The 21623-nt window shown below is 55.2% G+C and overlaps 1 protein-coding gene across 1 annotated transcript; it reads right to left on the reverse strand.

Annotated features, from left to right (window-relative positions):
• Nucleotides 1-3033: 3033 nt before the first annotated feature.
• Nucleotides 3034-18442, reverse strand: FAM20A (FAM20A golgi associated secretory pathway pseudokinase; the record flags this gene model as incomplete). The annotated part of the gene is made up of 11 exons (XM_082008188.1): nucleotides 17026-18442; nucleotides 11980-12164; nucleotides 11539-11589; nucleotides 11001-11079; nucleotides 9698-9790; nucleotides 7998-8113; nucleotides 7402-7582; nucleotides 6961-7070; nucleotides 6513-6594; nucleotides 6365-6424; nucleotides 3034-3298 (listed from the first exon to the last, which is right to left on the reverse strand). The coding sequence occupies exons 1-11, from the start codon at nucleotides 17892-17894 to the stop codon at nucleotides 3034-3036; spliced, it is 2091 nt and encodes a 696-aa protein (XP_081864314.1). The 5' UTR covers nucleotides 17895-18442.
• Nucleotides 18443-21623: the final 3181 nt, after the last annotated feature.

Below are 21623 nucleotides of genomic sequence, written 5' to 3' on the forward strand. Positions count from 1 at the left end.
CTTTGGCCTTAGAGGATATGTTATTAATGAGGTGGTAGAAAGTAAGAAGTTTAATGGATTAATGTTGTGTTAACTGTGGAGCCTTGAGTTCAAGTCCTAGCTTACAGCACAACTGAACCTTCCCCTCCGGAGCCTGTGGGAGAGTTTGGTCTCCACGAGCCAACCTGTGCCTGTGACGTGGGAACTTCTCTGGAGTTCTGGCGTTGGGTGCAGATGACTGCTTTTGAAGTGAGAAGGTACCTGCGTCTCGCTTGAGTGTCTCTTAGCAACTCGTGCTGCTGTGGTCTCCTCAGGCCGTTAATTCCTGGCTCAGCCACCATTATTGGAGCTCCTAAGTTTCTGTAAGTTGTCTGCTCCCATCTATGCATACCCTTAATGAAAGTTTTGAACATGCCAATGAGTTCTGGTGAACAGACAGCGAGAAATTGAGGGGGATTTTTACACTATGATGAAGTAGGAAAAAATTTGAAGAGTGATGACCTGAAGCAGCTCAGACGGGACATGTTTTGCACCCAGTTCTGAGAAAGCCATCACCCAACTTTGAAGATACATTAAAAAGCTGCCATGCAAAGGAGAATAAAAATAAGAAAGCAACCTTGCAATCCCTGTTAGTGTACCAACTATTTGGGTTTGTTTCCTTCATCCTGCCCTCTCTTTCCCCCATCTCCTTGACAAAAAAAAAAAAAGCCTGAAAACTTTTTTATTGCCTAAAATGAAGCTTCAAAGTTTCCACTTCCAACCTTACAAATTTACTGATAAACTTATTTTCTGTTGCCATGTTCTTCCTGTTCAAGCAGCCAACAGTAACCGTTCCCTGACACTGACCAAATTAATTTTGGGCTTGTCACATGTGGTAAGTGCACAAAAAGTCCCCGGTAGAGGGAGATACAGCTTTGAGAATACAGTGTCCTGTATGGAAATAGCCGCATGCTGAGAGTGAGTTAAATCCTTTTATTTTCATCTGTTCTCTGTCCACACGAGTAAAAAGGTGTGTAAGCCCACCAATGTCGAGAATTCTGTTGGATTGAGACTGCCTAAAACCATGCTTTTGTGAAAGCTGGAAATGAAAGAACATGGCTGAGTCACAGGTCGGGAGAGACTAAAGGAGCATAGTGTGTGTTGGTTTAGTGGTGGTGGTGTTTTTTGTTGGTTGGGTTTGGGGTTTTTTGCTAACCTTTGTGGCTTCAGAATTTTGGAGGAATCTCTTTGCTATGTAGAAACACTGCAAACTTCCTCATACAGGTAAGCAGAATAGGCACCTGCAGGGACACTGTCAAATTACAACTGCAGTCTCTTCCGTAGCTTTACAGTGTGGAGGCAGGTGTATAGTAGAATTATTGTGGAATTGAATTAAATGTCAGCACAATCCCCTGTGAAAAGTGATAGCTGTGGCCAAACAAGCTTTGTTCCTTCCTTGCATGATCCAGGCACTTACTGCCAGCGTCACCAAGTCCCCTTTAGATTGGGCAAAATTCCAGCCCACAAGAAAGTGAGCCAGTGGTAGGTGCAGCATTTTACCGAGAGCCTGTTAACAACTGCTTCCTGACAACATTTGTGCTATGGTTTTAGGCTTCTCTGAAAGCTCTGCAGTGCTGTAGATGTTTTCTGTTTAACTTAAAGGTTAGTTTAGAGTGAGGTTCTAGTACATTGGTTGTGGTGTTTCATGTTTTTTTTCCTTATGGATGATAAATTATCAACAAAGTTCTCATACTTTCCCTACGCTGCCAAAAAACTCAGTGCTGTCATTCTTGAGCAGGTAAAGGAAAAAGCTATGAAACAGAGCTTCAGTAATAAAGTTAATCTTAAGCCTTGTCGTTGGAGTGCAAGGGGAAAACTACAAAATGAAAGATCTACAACAACCCTCCCCACATTTTTTTGGTCTCCAGTTCCTATTGCCTCTCCTCAAAATGCACAGAGATGGGGTGCGGGTGTACCACTTCTGTTTTACAGGGACTTCTGAAAACTTCAGTGATTTTAAAGCTGTGAGATGACGACCTGAGATAGATCCCCCCTATTTTTGGCAGTTTTTTTCACCAGAAGTGGGTGGCTTCTTGAATTGTAAATACAGTGCTATGCCTCTCACAGTTTGGTTTGTTTTGTTGTCTTTTTTTCCCCTTGGGATCAAAGGCAATGCTTACCTGCCTTTCTCTTATAACTAAAACTGGCTCTTCTACCCGTGAGGCAGGTAAAAGTAGAAGTGGTTTTACTGCCCTGTGCGGCAGTGGGCTTTTGAGCAACACAGAGATCGAAGCGGAGTTGGTTGATCACTGCTGAAGAGACCAAGAGGCAGCAGACAGGCCTGATGGTGAATACTGTGCAGATGTTCTACATCTGACGGTGCTGAATCAACGTGCTATCTTGCCTCAGTGGCAGGTACTGCCCTTGTGAAGTAAGATCGCTCTTTTCTCAAATACACAGTCTTGATTACAGAACAGAGACTTAATAAGAGGAAAATGCTCTTGGCATCTCTTTATTCAAGCCTCATCCTTGGATCTAGTTGGTGTCCTTCACCAGCAAGACTGAGATCCCATGCAGGTTGAGCAAACCGATGGCCATGTGTTTCCCCTGCCCTCCCCAGGGCATGCCCAGCTGCAGAACAGGAGATCACTGCTTATTCCACCAGAGAGCTGGTGTTTGGGCTGTAAAGGCACGCTGCAGTCAGGCCACAGCTTACCAACGCACTGGCCGAGCACAGAAGCTTTGGTTGAGTACCCAGCACAGAAGCCTAGTGTGATTCTTGAAGATCACAGAATCGTAGAACAGTTTGGGTTGGAAGGGACCTTTTCAGGTCATCTAGTCCAAACCCCCTGCAGTGAGCAGGGACATCTTCAACTAGATCAGGTTGCTCAGAGCCCTATCCAACCTGCCCTGGGATGTTTCCAGGGATGGGGCATCTACCACCTCTCTGGGCAAGATCTTCTGCAGAGTTTCCCCTCTCAGTCTCCACAAGCGTTTGTAGATGGAGATTACCAGCTATTAAAACACTTGCCTTGCAGGGGTTTTCCCCCACCTCTGAGCATGAGTTAGGACTGTTTAAGTGGTCAGCTTCACTCTGTCAGATGCAGGAGCCTCAGGCTGTGTGGTGTCGTTGGCCACCACCTTGGCTTCTCCATACGTGTCTATGCATTTCCTCACAGCTTTCAGGATGAGCTGTAACCGTCTGTCTAAAGCCAAGAGATGGGGTTCGGTGAGGACAGGTGCCAGGCGGTCCTGCAGGAGCGATTCCCTCATCACGTCGCTGAGCCGATATTCGGGCTCAGCCAAGAGCTGGAGTCGTAATAATGTCGTCTTCTTTATTCTGGAAAAAAAAAAGAAATCTGACATCTTAATGCAAACTTCGTGCAGCACCCCAGCAGGAGCCAGCTATCTGAGCCCCTTGGTAGTAGGGGAGGGAGGGAGGGCAGAGATGGGTGAAGCTACTTGACAAAGAACATTGGAACAAAATCTTTCCCTTTCTGAAGGAAATGAGTATTTTTGCAGAAACCTCTGCTGCTTCCTTTGTTTTTCCAGACTGCAGAGTGTTTGTGCTGTGGATATCTGTCATCAGAGAGAAAAACATGATAGAAGTTCTCACTAATGTGTTTTTCCTCTGAGTCGGAGATGACCCGGTTCCCCAGATTGCTGCAGGGTGGTGCCATGTTCCCAAGGATGACATTTATGGGGTGGGGCAGAGGAGGAGGTATAATGAGGTGGCATGATGGGGAGGGAGGGGGAATAATCTGTCAAACCCCTGAGCAAAAAGAGGGAGTATTTCCTGAAACTGATTTATTGTGACTTTTTACCTTAGGAGGTACTGAGATTTAAATATTATTTCCCTTTGACAGAAAATGGGATGAAAAGCTATAATCTTGGAATGCTTCTGGGAACTAAAGTCAGTATTCTGAAATCATTGTTTAATCCTCAGCAAAAGTGTTTTGACTTCAGCATCTCTAATACAGAAATTAATCAGTGGTTTTAATTATTGCCCTTTAAATTTTGGAAGTGAAGTAGTTTGTGTTCATGGAGCCATTCCTATTTAGCTGAGCCAGAATTTTCAGATGGGGAAAAAGGTGTAGTCAGAAACATTTTAACCAGCTCCAGAATTCGCCTTTGGATGCCTGTTATTTACCCAGGGCATCGACGGGGATTGCATTGCACAAGGGAGGGAGAAAAGCGCTGCGACCGCTGCCTCCTGCGCCGTGCTGGCACGGGGGGCAGGCGACCTAAACGGTGGCTGTTGTCCTGGCTGCCCGCTGCCTGGCTTGCGTTAATATTCCTACCAAAAAAGAAACAGCAGTTGATCAAGTGCTAAGGCTGGCAACAAGGCTTTCAATCGCTGCCGGAGCAGGGCTGTGAGGTCCTGCCGCCGCCGCAGAACCGCAGCGGGCGAGCGTGTGCTCCCCTGCTAGGCAAGGGGTGACCCAGGAGCTGCAGCGGGTAAACACCAGCCGTGTTTGCTCTGGTCTGAACGGCGATGGGGCTTGGAGGTGGAGAACGGGATAGTCTGACCCTGTGGGGAACGGCTTGTTCAATGCTGTAACAGTTACATAAAAAACAGGCAGAACATGGAAATCCTGCGTGAAATGGAAATCCTGCCACCGGCCCTGCTCCTCTCCCCAGTAACCCTGCTGTCGTACTGAATTGTTGAAGATTTGACCCAGAGCCTTCTAGGGACTTCATCAGCCAAGGCGATACACGTGCCAGGTTAACTGGGGGCTGTTTTCAGGCCTCTCTGTGCCTCGTTGAGGGTTTTGACCCTTTTGGGGAAAGGACTGTCTCGTACCGCATGGCTGTATTTGTGCCGTTTACTGTACTTGCAGCAACGCTGGGACATGAGAGCAGCAGACTTCAACACGTGGGACAAGGACTGGTGTGGGAGCTGCGAAAGGTAGCTAAAAATACCAGACTTAAATCTGCTGGAAGCCAGACTTGGAGAAGAACTCAGCTGGGAACGAGAGGAACGTGTTTAGCAGGGAAGCGAGCAGCCTGTTGTCCAGACCCCCGTGGCTTGAGTGGTCCCTCTTGTCTGGAGTGGCTGCAGGACCTTGTTCCTGCCTGGCTGCGCACAGCTCGACTTCATGTAGGATGTAGGAACAAGGAGGTGACTCGGTGGGCTGAGTCCAGCTCATTGGTCAGGGCAGATTGAAATATGTGGCCTCTCTGCCACATAAACTTTTTTATTTCCTTTCCAAGCGTTTTTGGATGTTCCCCCACTCCAAATGGACTGGCTGTTGTGGGAAATGAGGTTTTGTGTGTCTCCCTCGGGCAGCACGAGTTGCTTTTACACTGTTCTTATCCCTAGTTGGCTTATTACAAGGTGCAACTTGCAGGTCGTCTTACCACTACCTTACAAGGAGGACTAAACTAAGAAGAGCTTCTGGGAGGTGGATCTGGAAGAATAGGAAAGGATCTGACCTGTGGTTATTACTGTATACAGGTCAAATTAAGAGGCAGAGTTAATTTAAACTGTAAAAAATGGGAGCTCAAGAGAAGGATTTACTGTGAGCCTGCAATTGTAAATGAAAAGACTCACTGGGTGCAAATAGCAGTTCTTAAAATTAGATATGGTAATACAAGTGTATCGGGAGAGAGTGCAGTTAACACCCCGAGGGTGAGATGCAACAGATACAGGGAGGAAGTAGGTTAGGCATCTCCTAAAGAGAAACCAGAGGGAAGAGCAGCTTTTTCTGTCTCTCAAATTTAACTTTCAGCTGATGACTTCTGTGAATTAATAAAGGGGGAAGGTAGGATTCAAATAGTAAAATTTACGAGTTTCTTCTTAGTGCCATGGGAAGAAGAAACCTGGTTAACTATCGAAGTTCCACTAGGCTTTTGGATGGAGATTGCTGAGCTTCATGTCAGATGAATAGGGCTGATAGCACCTCGTGTCGACGGGCTGGGAAATGCTAGCAGACCCTTCTGGAAGGGTTTGGTCTAACAGACAGCATCTCCTGGTCTGTCAGTGAAAGCTTCTACACTTGCAAGACCTTTTAGCTTCAACGGGAAAGTATCCAGGAAGCACAGTTGTATGACACTGTAGCAGGCTGCAGCACAAGAGAGCTTAATACTCTTAAAAAATAAATAAATGTGTAGACGTGGCACTTCAGGATATGGTTTAGTGGGCATGGTGGTGTTGGGTTGATGGTTGGACTTTTGATGGTCTTAAAGGTCTTTCCCAACCTTAATGATTGTGTGTGAACGGACAGAAAAGCTTAATCCCTGTTTCAGGGCCAACTTGTGGTTCCCATGCTGCGGTGTCTGGCCCGCCCCCTCGGCTGCGATTAGCAGGGGCTCTTCCCTGTGCCGCCGGATGGAGCCAGGCCTGGGTGTCCGCTGTGGTGGGAACACCAACGTGCCTGGGAAGGAAGACAAAGCTGGCACTTACATGCAACACTGGGAGAGCGGGGCCAGGATGGAGGTTTCGTCGTGGGAATGCCGCCCGAACCTGGGGGGGGTAAGCAGAGAGGGTAAGCCGAGCCTTAGTGCCTGCCCACCACCTTGCCCCGCTCCCCGATGTCCTCCCGCAGCCTCACCCTCTGGCGTTGTCCAGATGTAAGAGGAAGCCATCGTCCCCAAACTTGGTGAACATCTCATAGTGGTGACGGTCCATGTTCCCTGGTAAAGGGCAGACAGAGGAACAGAGTTTCCCTCGCCTGTGACTGAGTAATCTCCTGAACTACCCTGTGTTTTCTTTCAGATCTGCATGAAATACTCGTTGCCTTGCTGGAAGGGTCCAAGATGCTCAGAGCTGCTGTTTTCATCCTGCTGGACCCCCTGGGGAGTGGACTGGGGTGGGCCCGGGGGCTCCCCCTTGCCTGCAGATCAGGAGGGGCTGTGCTGGCTGGCTGTGGGGAGACAGCAGTCTCCCAAAACTGGAGCAGAAGGGATGGCTTTGAGAAACACCGTGGTACGGGAGGGCAGACAGACTGATGTTGAAGGCCCAGACGGAAGGAAGGAATGTTATTTCGCCCTTCATCATACCTATTAGGAAGTCAAATATGGCCATGTCAATGATGTTAAGCAGCCGGTTGCCGTTGCTGTAGGGGTAGATCTCCCTCACTGTGTTGCAGTAGAGCGGATTCACTTCCCACCTGCGGGAGTCGGAAGAGAAGGGGGAGACACACTCAGTGGTTGCTGCTGCTGTGTCCCAACAGCACCCCAAAGCCGGTCTCCTGTGCAGAGATGGAGAGGAGGACTTAAATCTCCCTCCTTGTGCATGCAGGAGACTGGAAGTCAAACCCAGTCAATGCCCTGGCGTTAAGAGTTATTAGACTAATTATGGGCAATCGCTGAACCTTGGCCTTCCTCTGCCTGGACGTACAATTTCTGTACGTATGTCTGCGTGTCTGTACCCTGCTCGTTCTCCTTCCCCCATGGCCCCCGCAATGCGGACATGGGAAGCAGCATCGTTGACCCACTTACTCCTCTTTTCCATCAAATGAGTAGGACCGGATCCATGGGTTTGGGATGGAGAGTCGTGGCGCCAGGTTGAGGGATGGCAGGAAGGCGGAGAGGGACCCTTCCAGGAGGTGGGGGTTCCCACACACTGCGTACTCAGTCTTGCACATGTACGGGCACTTGGCAAAGAAGCACACGTTGCTGGCTGGGAGAAGAGAGAGGAGAACAGGGAAAGGAGCTACGATCGATCTGCAGGAGGCTGCAAGGCAGCCTGGACTGATCTCTTCCCCGTCGCATGACGGTGACTGCATATATTGTGGCACATCACGGATGTGAACCTGCCCAATCATGGACAATACCTGGATTTTGGCTGATGGACAGACCTGGTCCTGTGCTAAGGGAAAGGTTAGGAAAAGAGGGCAGGCAAACAGATCTGGCAGATGATTCCAGCTGGATGCTCCGAGAGGGACACCCTGCTGTAACCATGTCTTTGTGCATCTGGTTCACCTAGGAATTTCATTTCTGCACAACAGCACACGTCCTTTTGCCTGCAGACCCTTCCACCCACTGTGGACCAACACTGTCTAATCCCAGCCTGTGGCAGCCAAGCACTCGCCTACCTGGAGAGACGAAGAAGACGCTCTGCAGGATCTCATTCTTGGTGACCTCCAGGATCTCCTTGGTGATGTTGATCAACCTCCCAACCGTGGGCGGCACCCTCCGGAAATCCAGGATCCTGCACAGAAGGGACAGTAGCTCAGAGCCTGCGGTGCACAGGGACGTTACTGCACAGGATGGCAGCGTGGGACGGTGGATGCTACCCTCGCCCCTTCTGTTGAATGACTTTTGATGACTGCACCCACATAGTTCTTTCTGTTTGTTGTGTTTTGTTTTTGTTTTTTGTTTTTTGTTTTTTTTTTTTCTTCCCAGCTTCTTTCTAGCCAATAGCCAGGATCATTTTGCCCTCTGGACCAAAATGTGGCTGAGTTCCCATTTTGGTATTTTAATAGCTGCTGTCTGAAACAATCTGGATGTTCTCCAGAATTCATGTCTCTTCCCTAACTGGTTTCTCCCATCCCCTCGCATGCAAGCGGGGTTCTTCGGGGGGCAGAACAGCCCTTCAGGCCCTTCCACGACGTCGGGTTTGACACTGAGCAAAGATGCGTTGAACCTGGACACCGCGGCCGAGGCAGCGGGAGGCGAGAAGGGATCACCCCCGCTCGGAGGCACTCATGCCCAGCTGACTCATCTCAAATATTCTTTAAAAAATCAGGGCCTGGGGCACAAAGGCATTCATGTCAGTGAATGGAAAGCCGCTGTGGATTGCTGAGTCAGTAACGTGGGGTGAACCAGCTAATGCTGCGCTTTGCTCCTTGGGTAATGCCGTCTGCTTCTGAGAATCGGGCACAAAACAGGATTTAGCCTGTTACTTATTGAGTAATGTTTAAAGAAAAAAAATCATTTGCTTTCATCTAGCACCTCTCAGCTCTATAAACCACAGAGCACTTCAGAAAAGCAGTCCAGCTTCATTTTTTGGTGGTAAAGCTGGGATGCAGAGAGGCAAGCTGATGGTAGGCGAGTCAAGCAGAGTCACTGTGGTGATGTAGGGGCAGAGCTGGAAAGGGAGTTCAGCTCTTTTTGCTCCCTTGCTCCGAGTTTGAGCTACAGGACTTACAGTCCTGTTTATCATGGGAGTTGGGCTTGGGAACTGAAGACCTCTATCATCATCAGGAATCACTCTCCCTTGATGTTCAACACTCAGCCCATCGAGGGGAAGAAGGCTGCTGCCCTCCTCTTCTAATAAGGCTATTTTTGATTTTATTAAATACAAAAGCTTGCTGGGAAGAGGTGCCAGGTTAATTGCTCGTTAGCTGAGAGCTTGAAGCTGCATCACTGCCATTTATCTCAATCTAAAACACACCTTGATTGCTGATGGAGCGTGTGACTCCCTGCCAGGGAGGGGATCCAGGCTGTGCCCGGAGCTCATCTTTGCGCTTCGATGCATGGGAGCGACCACGTGCATGTGGCCACATGACGGCCGGGCAAATACCCGACCCGTTTGCGACCTGGGCTCCCTCTGCCAGCCTGTTCTCACGCAGCGGCCAAGGCAAAGCTGACTCCTGGGCTGCAGCCAGGAGCCAGAGCCACCCCGTCCCCAAATAACGCACCGGCTCCCAAAAGGGTGCTGCAACGCAAGCGCTTCTCTAAGGCTGAGCAGCGCTGCAGGGCTCAGCATGGCATTTCCCGTGCCAAAGCTCTCCATGGGCAGAAGACCGGGCGCCGGCAGCTGGAGGAGGCAGGCGCCGCGGCAGGTCCCTACCTGTCCAGGTGGAAGGCGGCGATCTCCGCGTTGTGCCGCTGGAAGTCAACGAAGTAGAAAAAGTCCTCGGGAGTTTCTTCCTCGCGTTTCTGCCTGGGAGAGAGCAAGGGGCTTACCCTAACCCAGAACAGCACTGCAGGCAGGCACCGGTGCGGGCAGCTGGCAGGCAGCCTGGACACAAAGTGGTGGCACAAGGACAGTGCACCCAGGGACAGCCAGTGTGCTTGGGAACAGCCATCATGTGGCCACGGCGGTGCCAGGGCCACCGGGCAGAGCTGGTGCCCAGACCAGGACCCAAAGCGCCCGGTGCCGAGCCGGAGTCATCGCCGCGGTGCCAGGTGGGTGAGGGAGGCAGAAGGGCTGACTGTGGGCTTTAAAACCATTTGTGCCAGAGTTTAGACCCACTTAGGACAGCGTTTCGGGTGGGTACAACATTGGGGGATGCCAGAGGCCATGCCGCACTTCTCCTGTGGCAGGCAGGGAAAGAGCTCAGGTTTGATGATCCCATATCCCCGAGATGGGAACACCAGCCCATTTCATTTCATTTCATTTCCTGGCTGTCACCCAGTGCCCCGAGATGTGCCGCGTGTGAATCTGCATGCTCAGCCTCCCAAGGCTGTATGTTGCAGGAAAGCCCACAGGCACTGCTGAGCCCTCCCGGCTCAGCTGGGTGCACGGACGCTTTCCTTCCCTCCTGGACCTGCCGGACACGGGGCAGAGATGGGTGGGAACGAAGGGGAGAGGAGCTGGCTGCTTTCTGGATGAGCAAACCATCACAGCTGGTGTGCTGCCAGCTGCCCTGCCTGTGCGTGGAAAGTAAAGCAAGAGTGAACAAATGTGAAGAGTCCCAAGGGGCTAGAAATAAGTGCAGAAGCGATTTAAAACTCCTGTTTGAGGTGACCGGGACTGATGAGTGTTTCTTGGAAATACTCTGGGGAATCCAGGGAGAAACAAGGTAAAACACAAAGTCAGCTGGGGAAGAGGAAGAAATGGGCAGCCCCTAAAAGCAAAGCACCCCAAGGTTCGGTCGCTGCGTGGCATCTATGAACTGAGAAATTGCCGACGTCGGCAAGCAGCGTGGGAACGCCGGCGTTTATCCGCGCGCGGCTCTGGGACGGTGCAAGCAGCCAACAATAATAAAACCTTTTCGGCTGCCGAGGTAGCTGAGCGCAGGAGAGGAAAGAGGTGGCTGTGGTGTGCCTGTCCTTGCCAAGGATGCTCGCGCCCTCGCTGCGGGGCCCCTTGGTTCACGGCTACGCGGCGCGGCGGGGGCTCGGCGGCGGGGTTTGCCGGCATGCCTTACCTCATGGGCTTGAACATGGCTTTCCCAAAATCCTGGAACCTGAGGACCAGCTTCAGGTGCACACCACTGGGCTTCACGACTTGGGGAGGAAACGGGCCGTTAGCTGCCTGGAAAGCCTCCCCGGTGCGCGGTGAAGCACCGGTTACACACGCCGGTGCGATTCGGCTTTCCCCCCTGCCAGGCGCATCCCATCGCTCCTTCCAGCCGCTCTCCTCTGTTTCTGCAGTTATTTTTCCTCTCTACCCCTCTCCCCTGGGCCATGGAGGAGATTCCCCTCCAGCGCTTCTCCGAACAGCCATTTGTTCCATCCTCTTGGGGACTTTTTCCTCCCCCCCCAGTAGAAACCAGTGGCGTACTGGTGTTCTGGCACCCACGTCCCAGCTTCTGCTGGGGCGGCGGGTTTAACTGGAGGGAGAAGGGCCTGGCATTGCCTGGCTTTACGTTTCCCTCGCGGAGGTTAGGACGGAGGAGTTGGGGTTGGGGTCAGCCGACGCGACGGCGTGCGAGGGGGGAGCGGGACCCGGAGCGTCACACTCACTCTGGCTGCAGTCGCAGGCTCCCAGCAGCGCCTTCTCGTCCTGGCTGTAGTCTGCAAGGGCAGGAGCAGCGGTGAGACCCCGCCGGGCTCGGGCTCTGCCGCCGGCCCCCTCCCAGCACGGGGCGTGCGGGGGGGGGGGTGTGCAGTCCCCTCGAGGGGGGGCTGAGGTAGCCTGTCGGGATTAAACGGCCGTGCAGCGGGTCCCCGGCATGGCTGCCACCAAAAGATGCTGCATCGAGGGCTACGGCCAAGCCCTTCCTCCCGTCTCAAGGTAAGGGCACGGCGACGGCGCGGCATAAAACCTGCCGGGAAGCCGGCGCAGGGCTTCTTCCAGCGAGCGACAGCCCCGGCCTTGTTTGCAAAAGTGACCTGGGGGGGCCGGAGCCCCCCAGCCCCACGCAGCCCCCCGTGGCCGCGGCCCCGCGGCAGGAGGGCACTTACCGGCACTGATAGTGGTGAAGTCTTGCATGTCCCGGAGCAGCCTGCCGACGGCGGGGCTGGAGCGCGGGTAGAGCCCATCCCGGCTGATGCCCAGGTGGAACTGGAGCCAGCTGGCCTCCGGCCGGAGCGGCACCGGTGCCGCCGGGGAGGTTAGGTTGAGCTCCTCCCTGTAAAGCTTGTGTCTCCTGGAAGAGAGCGGTTGTGGGGTGATGAGGATGAGCTACGGGATGGAAATCCTTACTGCTCTGAGCCCAGAGGCTGTCGGGGTGTAAGGAGGGTGCTAGGGAGCAGAGCCGGGGGGCATGGGGTGAGTAAGCGCTCTGAGTGCGACCCAAGGGGAAACTGAGGCAGGGAGCAATGACTGGGATGGTCAAAGGTCTCACAAATTGTGCCGCCTTCTTCCCTCTGCAAAGCCCTCGGAAAGACCCCCATGACCGGGACCCATGCTTTGCTAAACCGCAGCCGAAAGGTCACTTATTCCAGCCGGCGGGGGACAGAGCGTTAGTTTCTCGTTAAAGCCGGCCGAGCCACGTACGGAGCAGCCAGTCCTGATAACGGGAAAACAAAGTTCAGTTTGCACGGAAAGTGCCCAGATACATCCATGAACGAACACGTGAGCTGGGGGCTGACAACGAGTGGGGCATTAACCAAGGCTGGGATGGAGCGGCTGGAGAGAGGGAGGTGCCACGCGCCTCGCTAAGCCCAGTCCAGACCCTTAGCAAAACACGTTCTGGGAAACACAAAAGAGGAAAAGAGACTTTTCCATGCCCACCTTTAGTTTTCCCTAATTTTTCCTCATTTTTTAGTTTTTGCCCAATGCAAACAAAACTAAAAGCAGCGAGGAGAGGGAGGCTTTTCAAGCATGGTGGGAGAAGGGAGCGTGTGTGGGCACCTGCAGGCACGGCAGGCTGTCCGCCGGGATGGCGGCGTGGCTCTGCCGGGGTTTGCCGCGCTGCACGGCGCGCAGCGGTGGCTGCAGCAAGTGGGTGCTGACCATGCACCGAGTCATTTATCGGCCAAGGAGCTGGCGCTGGTGGCTGGAAAGGGCTCGGGGGCATTGCTGTTTTTTTTTGCTTCCCTGCTCAGACCAGAAGAAAAGTGTTGGGTTTCAGTTGTGTTTTTTTCATCATCATCCTCCGTCCGAGCAGGCGAAAGAGTGTGGTTAGTCCGGTCTACCCGTGAGCCGGGGGTGAACCCTCCTGGTGGCGAGGGACACGTTTCAGTAGCGTCCTGGGAGAAATCTAGGAAAGAGAGACGTGGCGTGTCCGCGGGTCAGAGCAGCCCGTTCCCGCTCCCGTTTGTTTGCCTTTCAGTTGGACTGGGACAGCTACAGGCACGACGCCCACGTGCGCGTGGTCAGCAGGAAGGGTGCCGGAGCATTTCTCTCTCAGCCCAGCTCTTTGCTCAGGGCACATGCAAAGGAGGCAGAAGCTCCCCCCGAGTCGGGAGCGTGCTAAGACTCCTCGGCAGGTTTGGCTGGCAGGCTGCGCACAAGGACGTGGCCCCGGGGATGCTGCTGGCTCCGGCGGACGGGCCTCCACCTGTGCACCAGGTCTCGCGTGGGCAAGTCTCTGAGGCACAACCTTAACCCCAGGTTAAGAGATAATGAAGACGAGGGATAATAAAGATCCCAGTGTAATTTAGAAGAACGACTCAAGATTTTTCCCTAGGGAAGCTGCCCAAATATTTTACCATATTTGCTCTCCTGCCTCCCATACACGCAGGCTGTCCCCCCCAGGGTGGCAGTGAGCAATAGATTACCGATAGGGAAAAAAATGCAGCAGTTATGCAAGGGGAGGCAGTTCCCGGCCGGCGGCTGCCTCCCAGCCCAGCCCAGCGCCTGCGCGGTCCCTGACCCGGGCGAGCTGCTGCAGGGCCAGCGAGCCCCTCGCCAGCCTTTAAACCCAAAATACAGCTCCCTCTGCCTCCCCGTTTCCTCCAGGATTCCTGAAATATTTCCCTGTAAGAGCAAAGCTCTGCAAAAGACTTAATGATATAAAACCCGTATTCATTTCTAACTTGCTATAAATAGCCCCAGGGTTGCCCCAGCTCTCTGCTGAGCCAGTGCTGGGCCGTGGGGTGATGCGGGGTGCAGGCCACTGGTGACCGCTCGCCCCGTGCCTCCACCGGCACCGAGCCAGCTATAGTTTGGGGTTTTGAAGCTGCTCCTTCAAGGATAAAAATCTCCGGAGTTTTTAAGAGGGGTTTTTTTTGGGTTTTGAAGAGGTGTGGATGGCTTTTTGCTGCTTCCTTCCTGCATCCCCATCAGTCTCTCCAGCTGGTTCTGCATCCTGCAATACATTCCTGCTCCTAATCGAAGCGCTGGGGAAAAGCACGGCGATGGGCAGCAGCCAGCACGCAGCGAGCACCGTGGAGGCAGGACACGCGCTGCTGCGCTCCCCTGGCGCGGGTATCCGAAATGGGCCGTATCCCGGGGCCCCACTCCATGAGTCCCAGCCCAGCCGATGTCCATCTGGCTGCAGAAAGGAAGACAGGAACGCCGTGCTGCAGGTACAGGGTTGAGCTACTGCTTGTTCCCCTCAAGGGGAGCATCCTGCCACTCTGAAAGCTGCTTCGCCAACAGCCACACCTACGCGTGACGCAGAGACACGCTGTCACCCCGTCGAGCCGAGGAGAGGATGGGCCACGGACACCCGGCTCCGAGCCTCTTCTGCCTGGTACTGGACGTGGTCACACCTCGGTGGGAGCTGGTGTGGGCCCACAGGGCACGCTGCCCTTCGCTCTCGGCAGCTGTAGGGACGGCTCTTGCACTGACCACGGTGGAGAGGACGTGGGCTCTGCAGGGCTTCTGGTGAGGCAGAAATTCCTCCGTGCCCACAGCAAATTAACGGTCTTATGAAACGCATCAGCCCTGGCAAGTGCCATCATATTATATATTCCATCTGCAGCGCCAGCGGCAGGAGCGGTTGTGTGTCACCTCGGCCTGTGCCCGCTCTCTGGAGGCTTTTCCCACTTGGGTGCATCACATATTTTATTTCAAAGTGACTGAGGAATAATCAATACTCTGCCTTCCTTCTCCTTCCTGGAGGTGCGAAGCAAAGTCAGTCAAGGGCAAACGGCATCCCAGCTTTCCTGCTGGCCACGTCACAGCCAAACCTCAGCACAAAAGCCAGCGTGCGGCCACGGCTTCGTTGGGAACAGCACGTTTGAATACAGCGGTAAATAAAGACGGGGAACGCAGACTTCTCACCAAATAGCCAGGGCTGTCCCGCAGGCGAGGCCGGTGTGGCCGTACTGCAAGCACTGGGTGCTCAGGGCTTCTGGGGGTGCTCAAGAAGCCATCACGTACGTGCTGTGAGCTGCTTCGCTTCAAAGCCCCCATCCTCACTGGGCTCTTGCTTGGGAAACATCCATCTTGCTACCCAAATCCTGGTGTCCTCAGGAGGCATTGCTCAGCCCTGAGAAGATGCGCCCCAGCGCGGTCCGCCACACAGCCTTGCCATGGCCCGTGTCCCGAGGACGCCCAAGCCCAGCGCCCATGGACTTCAGGCGATGTGAAGAAGGATTCGACGCGCTCCAGACTGACTCGGGCAAGGGCCGAACCGCGCAGGGGTGACCCCCGGCCAAGCACATGGGGTGGCCGCAGGCCCCGGGGGTCGTTCTTCGGTTCCTTCCATTATCGTGTCTGAAGCGGGGACTGGGCGAGTCCCACAGAAATACGAGGAACGCGCGTCGGAGTGGAGAAAGGGGGAGACTGGAAATCCTGAGCGTGCAGTGCGGCAAACAGCACGGGGGTGGTGGGAGGAGCAGGGGCCGGGTCTGACGCTGGAAACCAAACCTGGGCAGCGGGGAAGTGCCAGGACAGGGACCTCTGAGGTGGTCCCCAGGAGACGCTGCTGTCCCCTTGCAGGTGGGCACCGCCCCATCCCATGAAGGGGACAGCGAGGTGATGCTGCGAGCTCAGCATCCGCACGGAGGCACCATGGTGACCTGCTCCAGCACCACGTCACCGTGGCTGTCCCTTTTGGATCCGAGTTTGTGCATGAAGGAAGAAGCTGGTGGGGTGCAGGAAGGAGCTGGGGGACGCTGGGGGGTGCTGGCTGTTTCCAGCTTGGCCACAGCCCTCCTGCAAGGGGAGTGAGATCTGGGGTTCAGGCCCCCGGGGTGTGAAGCCTTAGTGCTGGGATCATGCTCAGAGCTGGTGCTGAGGGTCACCGTCCCCTCCGGGGCAGGGGCCACGGGGGTTAGTGACAGTCCCACACCAGGAGCAGGAGACAGGGAATTTTCCTGGAACCGCTGCTGGGGCTGGGAAAGGCAGCAAGAAGGCTCTGAGCTGGGAGTCCCTTTCTGTCCAAGAGGAAAAGCCTCTGCACCTTTTCCTGGGGAAAAGTCAGCAGTGGGAGCAGGAGAGGGGCTGAACAAGGGGCCAGCCCCCCGACACCGCTATCGTGGATCAGTGGAGACCCATGCGTGGGGGGCTGACACCGAGACATGCAGGGCTCCGGCCTGGGGGGCTGTGGCTGGTCGACACCCAGCCTAAGGGCTGGTGGACGCAGGGAGCCAGCTTTGGGGTTCAGCGCCCGGGGGCTGACGCCCCTTCTGTCCCAAGCTGAGAAGGCAACACGGAGCAAAGGAGGCGCTTACCCTCGCAGGGTCTCACCCCGGGGCCAAACAGCCACCCTTCCCCTCCCCTGAGGACCTTACAGCGGAGCGGGAGGCACCCCAGGCAGCCCCCTCCTCCCCCGGGCTCAGCCCTGCCTGTCCGTGGGGCGCTGGCTGGTGGGGAGGGGCGCGATGGGGCAGAGAGCCAGGACGCAGAGCAGGAGCCGCGTGAGGGATGCCAGGGGGTACCCAGGGGTGCGTGCCCTGGCAGGGGTGCCGGGGAGAGCTGCCCAGAAAGGGGGGTGCCCGTGGGGTACCTGTGCCCAGAAAGGGGGTGCCCGAGAGGGGTGCCGGGGGAGGGGGTGCCCATGCCGGGGGTGCCCGGGAGATGCCCATGCCGGGGTGTCCGGGGAGGGGGTGCCCATGCCGGGGGTAGCCGGGGAGGGGTGCCCGGACGGGGGGTGCCGTGGCGGTGGGACGCACCTGTTCCAGCGGGCCGCCTTCCGCCGGTAGTAGCGCAGGGCTTCGCGGGCGCCCAGCAGCGGCTCGGCGGGGCCCCGCGGGGCGGCGGCGCGGTACAGCGGGTGGGCGAAGAGGCGCCGCAGCGCGGAGGCGGCGCGGGAGTGGGGCGGCGGGGCGGCGGGCGGCGGGCGGCGGCGGCAGGGACAGCCCGGGACAGCCGCCGCCAGCTCCCGGCGGGCCCGCGGCCAGAGGTGGAAGTAGAGATCGGCCGCCAGCAGCGCCCCGAGCAGCAGCAGCACGGCCGGGCGGTCCCGGCGCGGCCCCGGCATGGCCGGCGCGGGGAGCCGGGGGCGGCGGGCAGGGACAGCTCCGGGCGCGCCGGGGGAGCCGCCGCCGCCTCCCGGGGCAGCGCGGGCGGGGGAGCTCGAGCGGCGGAGCCGGGGGTGCGGGCGGCTCGGGGCGGGGAGCGGGCAGGGCGCTGCGGGGTGCGGGCGGCTCGGGGCGGGGAGCGGGCAGGGCGCTGCGGGGCGGGGGCCGGGGTGAAGGGAGCGGCGGGGTCCCGGCGCGGGGAGACACACACCGCGGTTCGGATCCGGGCAGAGGCTGTCCCGGAGGCGGCGGGGGGGGAATACACAGACACGAGACACCCAGCCGAGCCGCCCTGGGCTCTGCCGCCCGCCCCACGGCGCCTCGGGGGGCTTTGCCCCCTCTCCCGACGGCCAAAACCTCTGGCAGGAGCTGGAACCCGGCGAGCGTCGCTGCTTCAGGTGCCACGGGGCGTGTTTGCGCGGGGGCGTGGGGATGAGGTGCCTACCCCTCTCTGGGGGTCCGCGGGCAGAGCCCCGCCGGGTTCTGGCCCCGGAGCCGGGCTTGCAGCCCCTTCTGCGCATGATGCAGACTCTGCTTTTATTTTCTCAATTACTAAAAAAAAAAAAAAAAAAAGTCGAGGAAACTCCTCCCTGCAGTTTGCCCGGAGAGGCTGGGCGGTGGGGATGTGCTCGGGCTGGGACCCATCGCGCCCACCCGTGGGTGGAAGGAGTGAGCTGCGAGCGGCTGGAGAGTCCAGCAAGGAACAGGTTGAGGAGCACCAGGCCAAGGGAGGGAAATGGAGGAGAAACTGGCTGTAAACAAAAGGAGCGTGACCAGACGAGCCTGGCTCCGGCACTCTGCTGAAGGGAGAACAAAAAATAAACTGCAGAAGGAGGGAAAAAATTGTGTTTTCAGCTGGCTGGAGCAGGGTTCAGTTTTGGGTGCAGCCCTGCGAAGGGAGGCTCTGGGAAGTGTGCTGGGGTCGGGGTCTTGGGGCTGTGCAAACAGGCATCAGTGGGACCGTTGGCCGAGCGTCTGTCCCGCAGCCTGGGATGCTCCTTGTGCCGAGGAGGGGCAAGGAGATGGTGGCCTGGGCTGGCCTGGGTTGTGGCTGGAGGGACCTGGAGCACAACTGTCCCCTCCGTCTCTTGATCTTTGGAGGATGGGGGCTAGTTCATGCTCTCATTTAGAAATGCAATTGTAAAATTGCTCCATCTTTTGATATTTGAAGAGTTTGGGGTTTGGGTTTGGGGGGGTTGCTCTAACCTTTTTTTCTATAATAACAACTTTTCTGTATTTTCCACAGTATGTCAGAAAAATCATAAGCACAAACTGCAGCTGGTGCTTCTATGGGCCGGCGAGGACTGGTGGGAGCAAACGATGTGCTCGCCACACTGCTCTGCTTCTGCTCAGGGACACTGGCTGTGCCTGCACTTCTCTGCCCTTAGGGCAAAAATTGGTATAATGATTATACTCGGATTCCTTTATGCTCTAAACCTGACGTGAGGTATCAAGAGGGAAAATTTGGGGGTCTTGCCTGTATTGGAAAGGCTTGGGGGGCACTGGCGGGGCAGGGGCTCTGCTCAGAGGCACTGGCTTAGGGTCTGCAGAATGGGAAGGGCTCCCACCAGCCTTAGAGCTGATCCTCCTGATACTGAAGGAGAGAAGAAGCCTTCAGGACATAAAATTGGATCTAAAGAGGGGAAAAATGATCACCAGCTCTCTGGCCATGTTGCTGAGGAGAGAGCAAAGGGGTGTTGTGCTGCAGCAGCACGCTCTGTGTGGGGACACCGTGCCCTCCAGCCCCTCCACGGGCCAGGCGGCTTGGCAGCTTTCCTGAACCAGCATCATCATAAGCCTGATAATAAGCAACGGCCTAGGACTAACAATAGGATTCTCTTTTTTTAAAAAAAAAAATTTTAAAAGATGAGATTAACCAACTGAAGTTAACAAACTCTGGAATTCAACAAACCTGAATAAATTACCAGGAACAAACACGGCTGTGTGGCTGTCAGCCCTCTGAAGGGCACTCATTGGCTCACTTTAAACTTAAAGAGCAACTTTTGACAAACACTCCATCAAAAAACTGGCTAATACTTGCTTCGCTCTTAATCTTCCCTGAGCTGTTCCCTCATTGCTAATCTCTCCCAGAAACCATTATTAAATCTTTCCTGGTTTGCAACGCTAATTCTGAACAAATGCATCAGGAACAAAACATCAGCTGGGCCCGTGTCTTTGTGTTATTTGCATGCTCCACAGGAAGATCACTTCGCTTTTAATGAGACTAATTAAAAAGAAACAAAAAATAATAAATCAATCCCATTAATCCGTAATAAATTGAAGCACTGTGCTCCTTCCCAAAGCATTAGTGACTGCCAGCTCCGAACACGCTGGAGTGCAAAATCACTCTTCTCATTATTAGTTAGAACATCTCAGCGATGCTCCCGTAATGCCAGCGCTACCTGGGCTTTGCCGGCACGGCCACCAGCCCGGCGCCTCTTCCCTGCTCAGCCATGGCTTGGGGTCCCGTGGCAGCAGGGGAGGATCCCGCTGGAGTTCGTCTCCATCCCACATCCCTCAGCATCTCACCGTATTCTGGTTTCTTGGTTCCTTGCTTTTGCTGCCGGGATGGACCCGGACTGTGCACGGCCGCTGCGGTCCCTGGGCTGGAAGGTAAGCACCGACCCTGAGTCTCGGCAGACTGAAACGGGTGGACGTGTTCCTAAAATTAACCTGCACAAACAGATTTGATAGGACACTGACAGCTAAAGTGGAATCAAATTATCATTTGGAATTACCATGAGATAATTGGCCTCATTTACTATTTTAAGACAGGAGAAAAAAAAAAACCTCCCTCTTCCAGACAACTGCAATGGAGAAATACTCAGGCGTAGATGATGTCCCAAAACGTATCATTAAAGCTTTAAATAAATGTATGATGACACCTTGTGTTAAGAAGGACTTCCTTTGTATTTCATATAGGAACCAGCCAGGTCATTTTCAAAGTCACTTTTTAATAAACAAAAGATATTCCTCTTTTTTTTCCAGGTACGCAACTTAAAATATTTGAATATGTAAGTATGTAATTTGAATCCTTTCATACATTATTGATTTAAAAATCATCTTCCTTAGAGACACCTCTTACTTGCCAAAAGGTAATGCCTCTGCTGCTTTTTGTCTTTTTTACTCTACTTGAAATGGTACGGAACTGACCCAGTCCCACCCTGCAGAGTATAAGGTTTGTAAAAGGGAGAGAGAGATGAGAACTAGCCCTTTTTTGCTCTCTCATTAATTACAAGGATTAAACACCAAGGAAGCTACACGACATTTTAAAGAAAATAAAAATATGAATTGGAGGGGCCAAGTTCTGCATTTGCTGCTTCACTATCAAGATGTGTCTGAGCACATTGTGGCACGGACACGCCAGGAACACATCCCACAGCTCCGGCCCTGGTCCTGGTCCTGCTGGTCCGGTCGGGGCTCGGAGCACTGGGTCCAGCTTCTCCCTCTTTATGCACCGGAGCTGCTCCGTGCCGGCGGCAGCCCTGGTTTGGGGGGACAGGGATGTGATGGGGTACAGGGAGGCCATGGGGTGCAGTGGGGAAAGGGGTTTGCTCCGCTCGTGGGGCTGCTGAAAAAAGGTGATTCCGGTTTGTATCCAAGGTGAGGAGGGAGAAAAGCCCACAAGGAGCGAGGGAGCCTGGGGACGTCTTAGCACAGGGCTGGAAGTAGAGGCAAAGTCGCAGCTTGGACCCTCCCGGGGAAAAAACAGGCTGATTCGCAGCTCTTCTGGAACGCGAGTTCATGCCCGAGGTCTCTGCTGTTGCCCTGACCCCATGATGCAGCCGGTTTTGGCTGCCCCCGTGGCTCGGTGGCCAGGGCTCGCTGGGCTGTCCCCACGTGTCCGGCTGCTCCCTCCCATCCTCCGTGGGGCTCCGGCTGCGGGTCCTGGCCAGAGCCCGGAGCCGGCCACCTCCGCTGCCCTGCTCTCGCACGCCCTTTCCACCCGTAACGTGGTTCAGGAGTTGGGGCTGCTGGCTCGGGCTCCCGCCCGACGGCGGATGCTCAGCGCTTGCATCCAACCCGGATTTTTGGCACGGGAGGGCCCCAGGTAGAGCACAGATGTGCCGGCCGCGGCGTTCAGAGAGGTGCCCGAGACCCTCGTGGGGTTTCATCCCCCCTTTCCCCTTTGCTCCCAGGGCCGAGCGCCTGCTCCCAGCCCGGCGGCCAGTCCCGACCCCCCCTGGCTGGCAGCACGTGGCGGGAGCCCCTCTCCTGCCTTCGGAGCAGTGGATCCCCCCTTTGCCTGC

Source organism: Phaethon aethereus (assembly GCF_964289735.1).
Source record: "Phaethon aethereus genome assembly, chromosome: 18".
NCBI lineage: Eukaryota > Metazoa > Chordata > Aves > Phaethontiformes > Phaethontidae > Phaethon > Phaethon aethereus.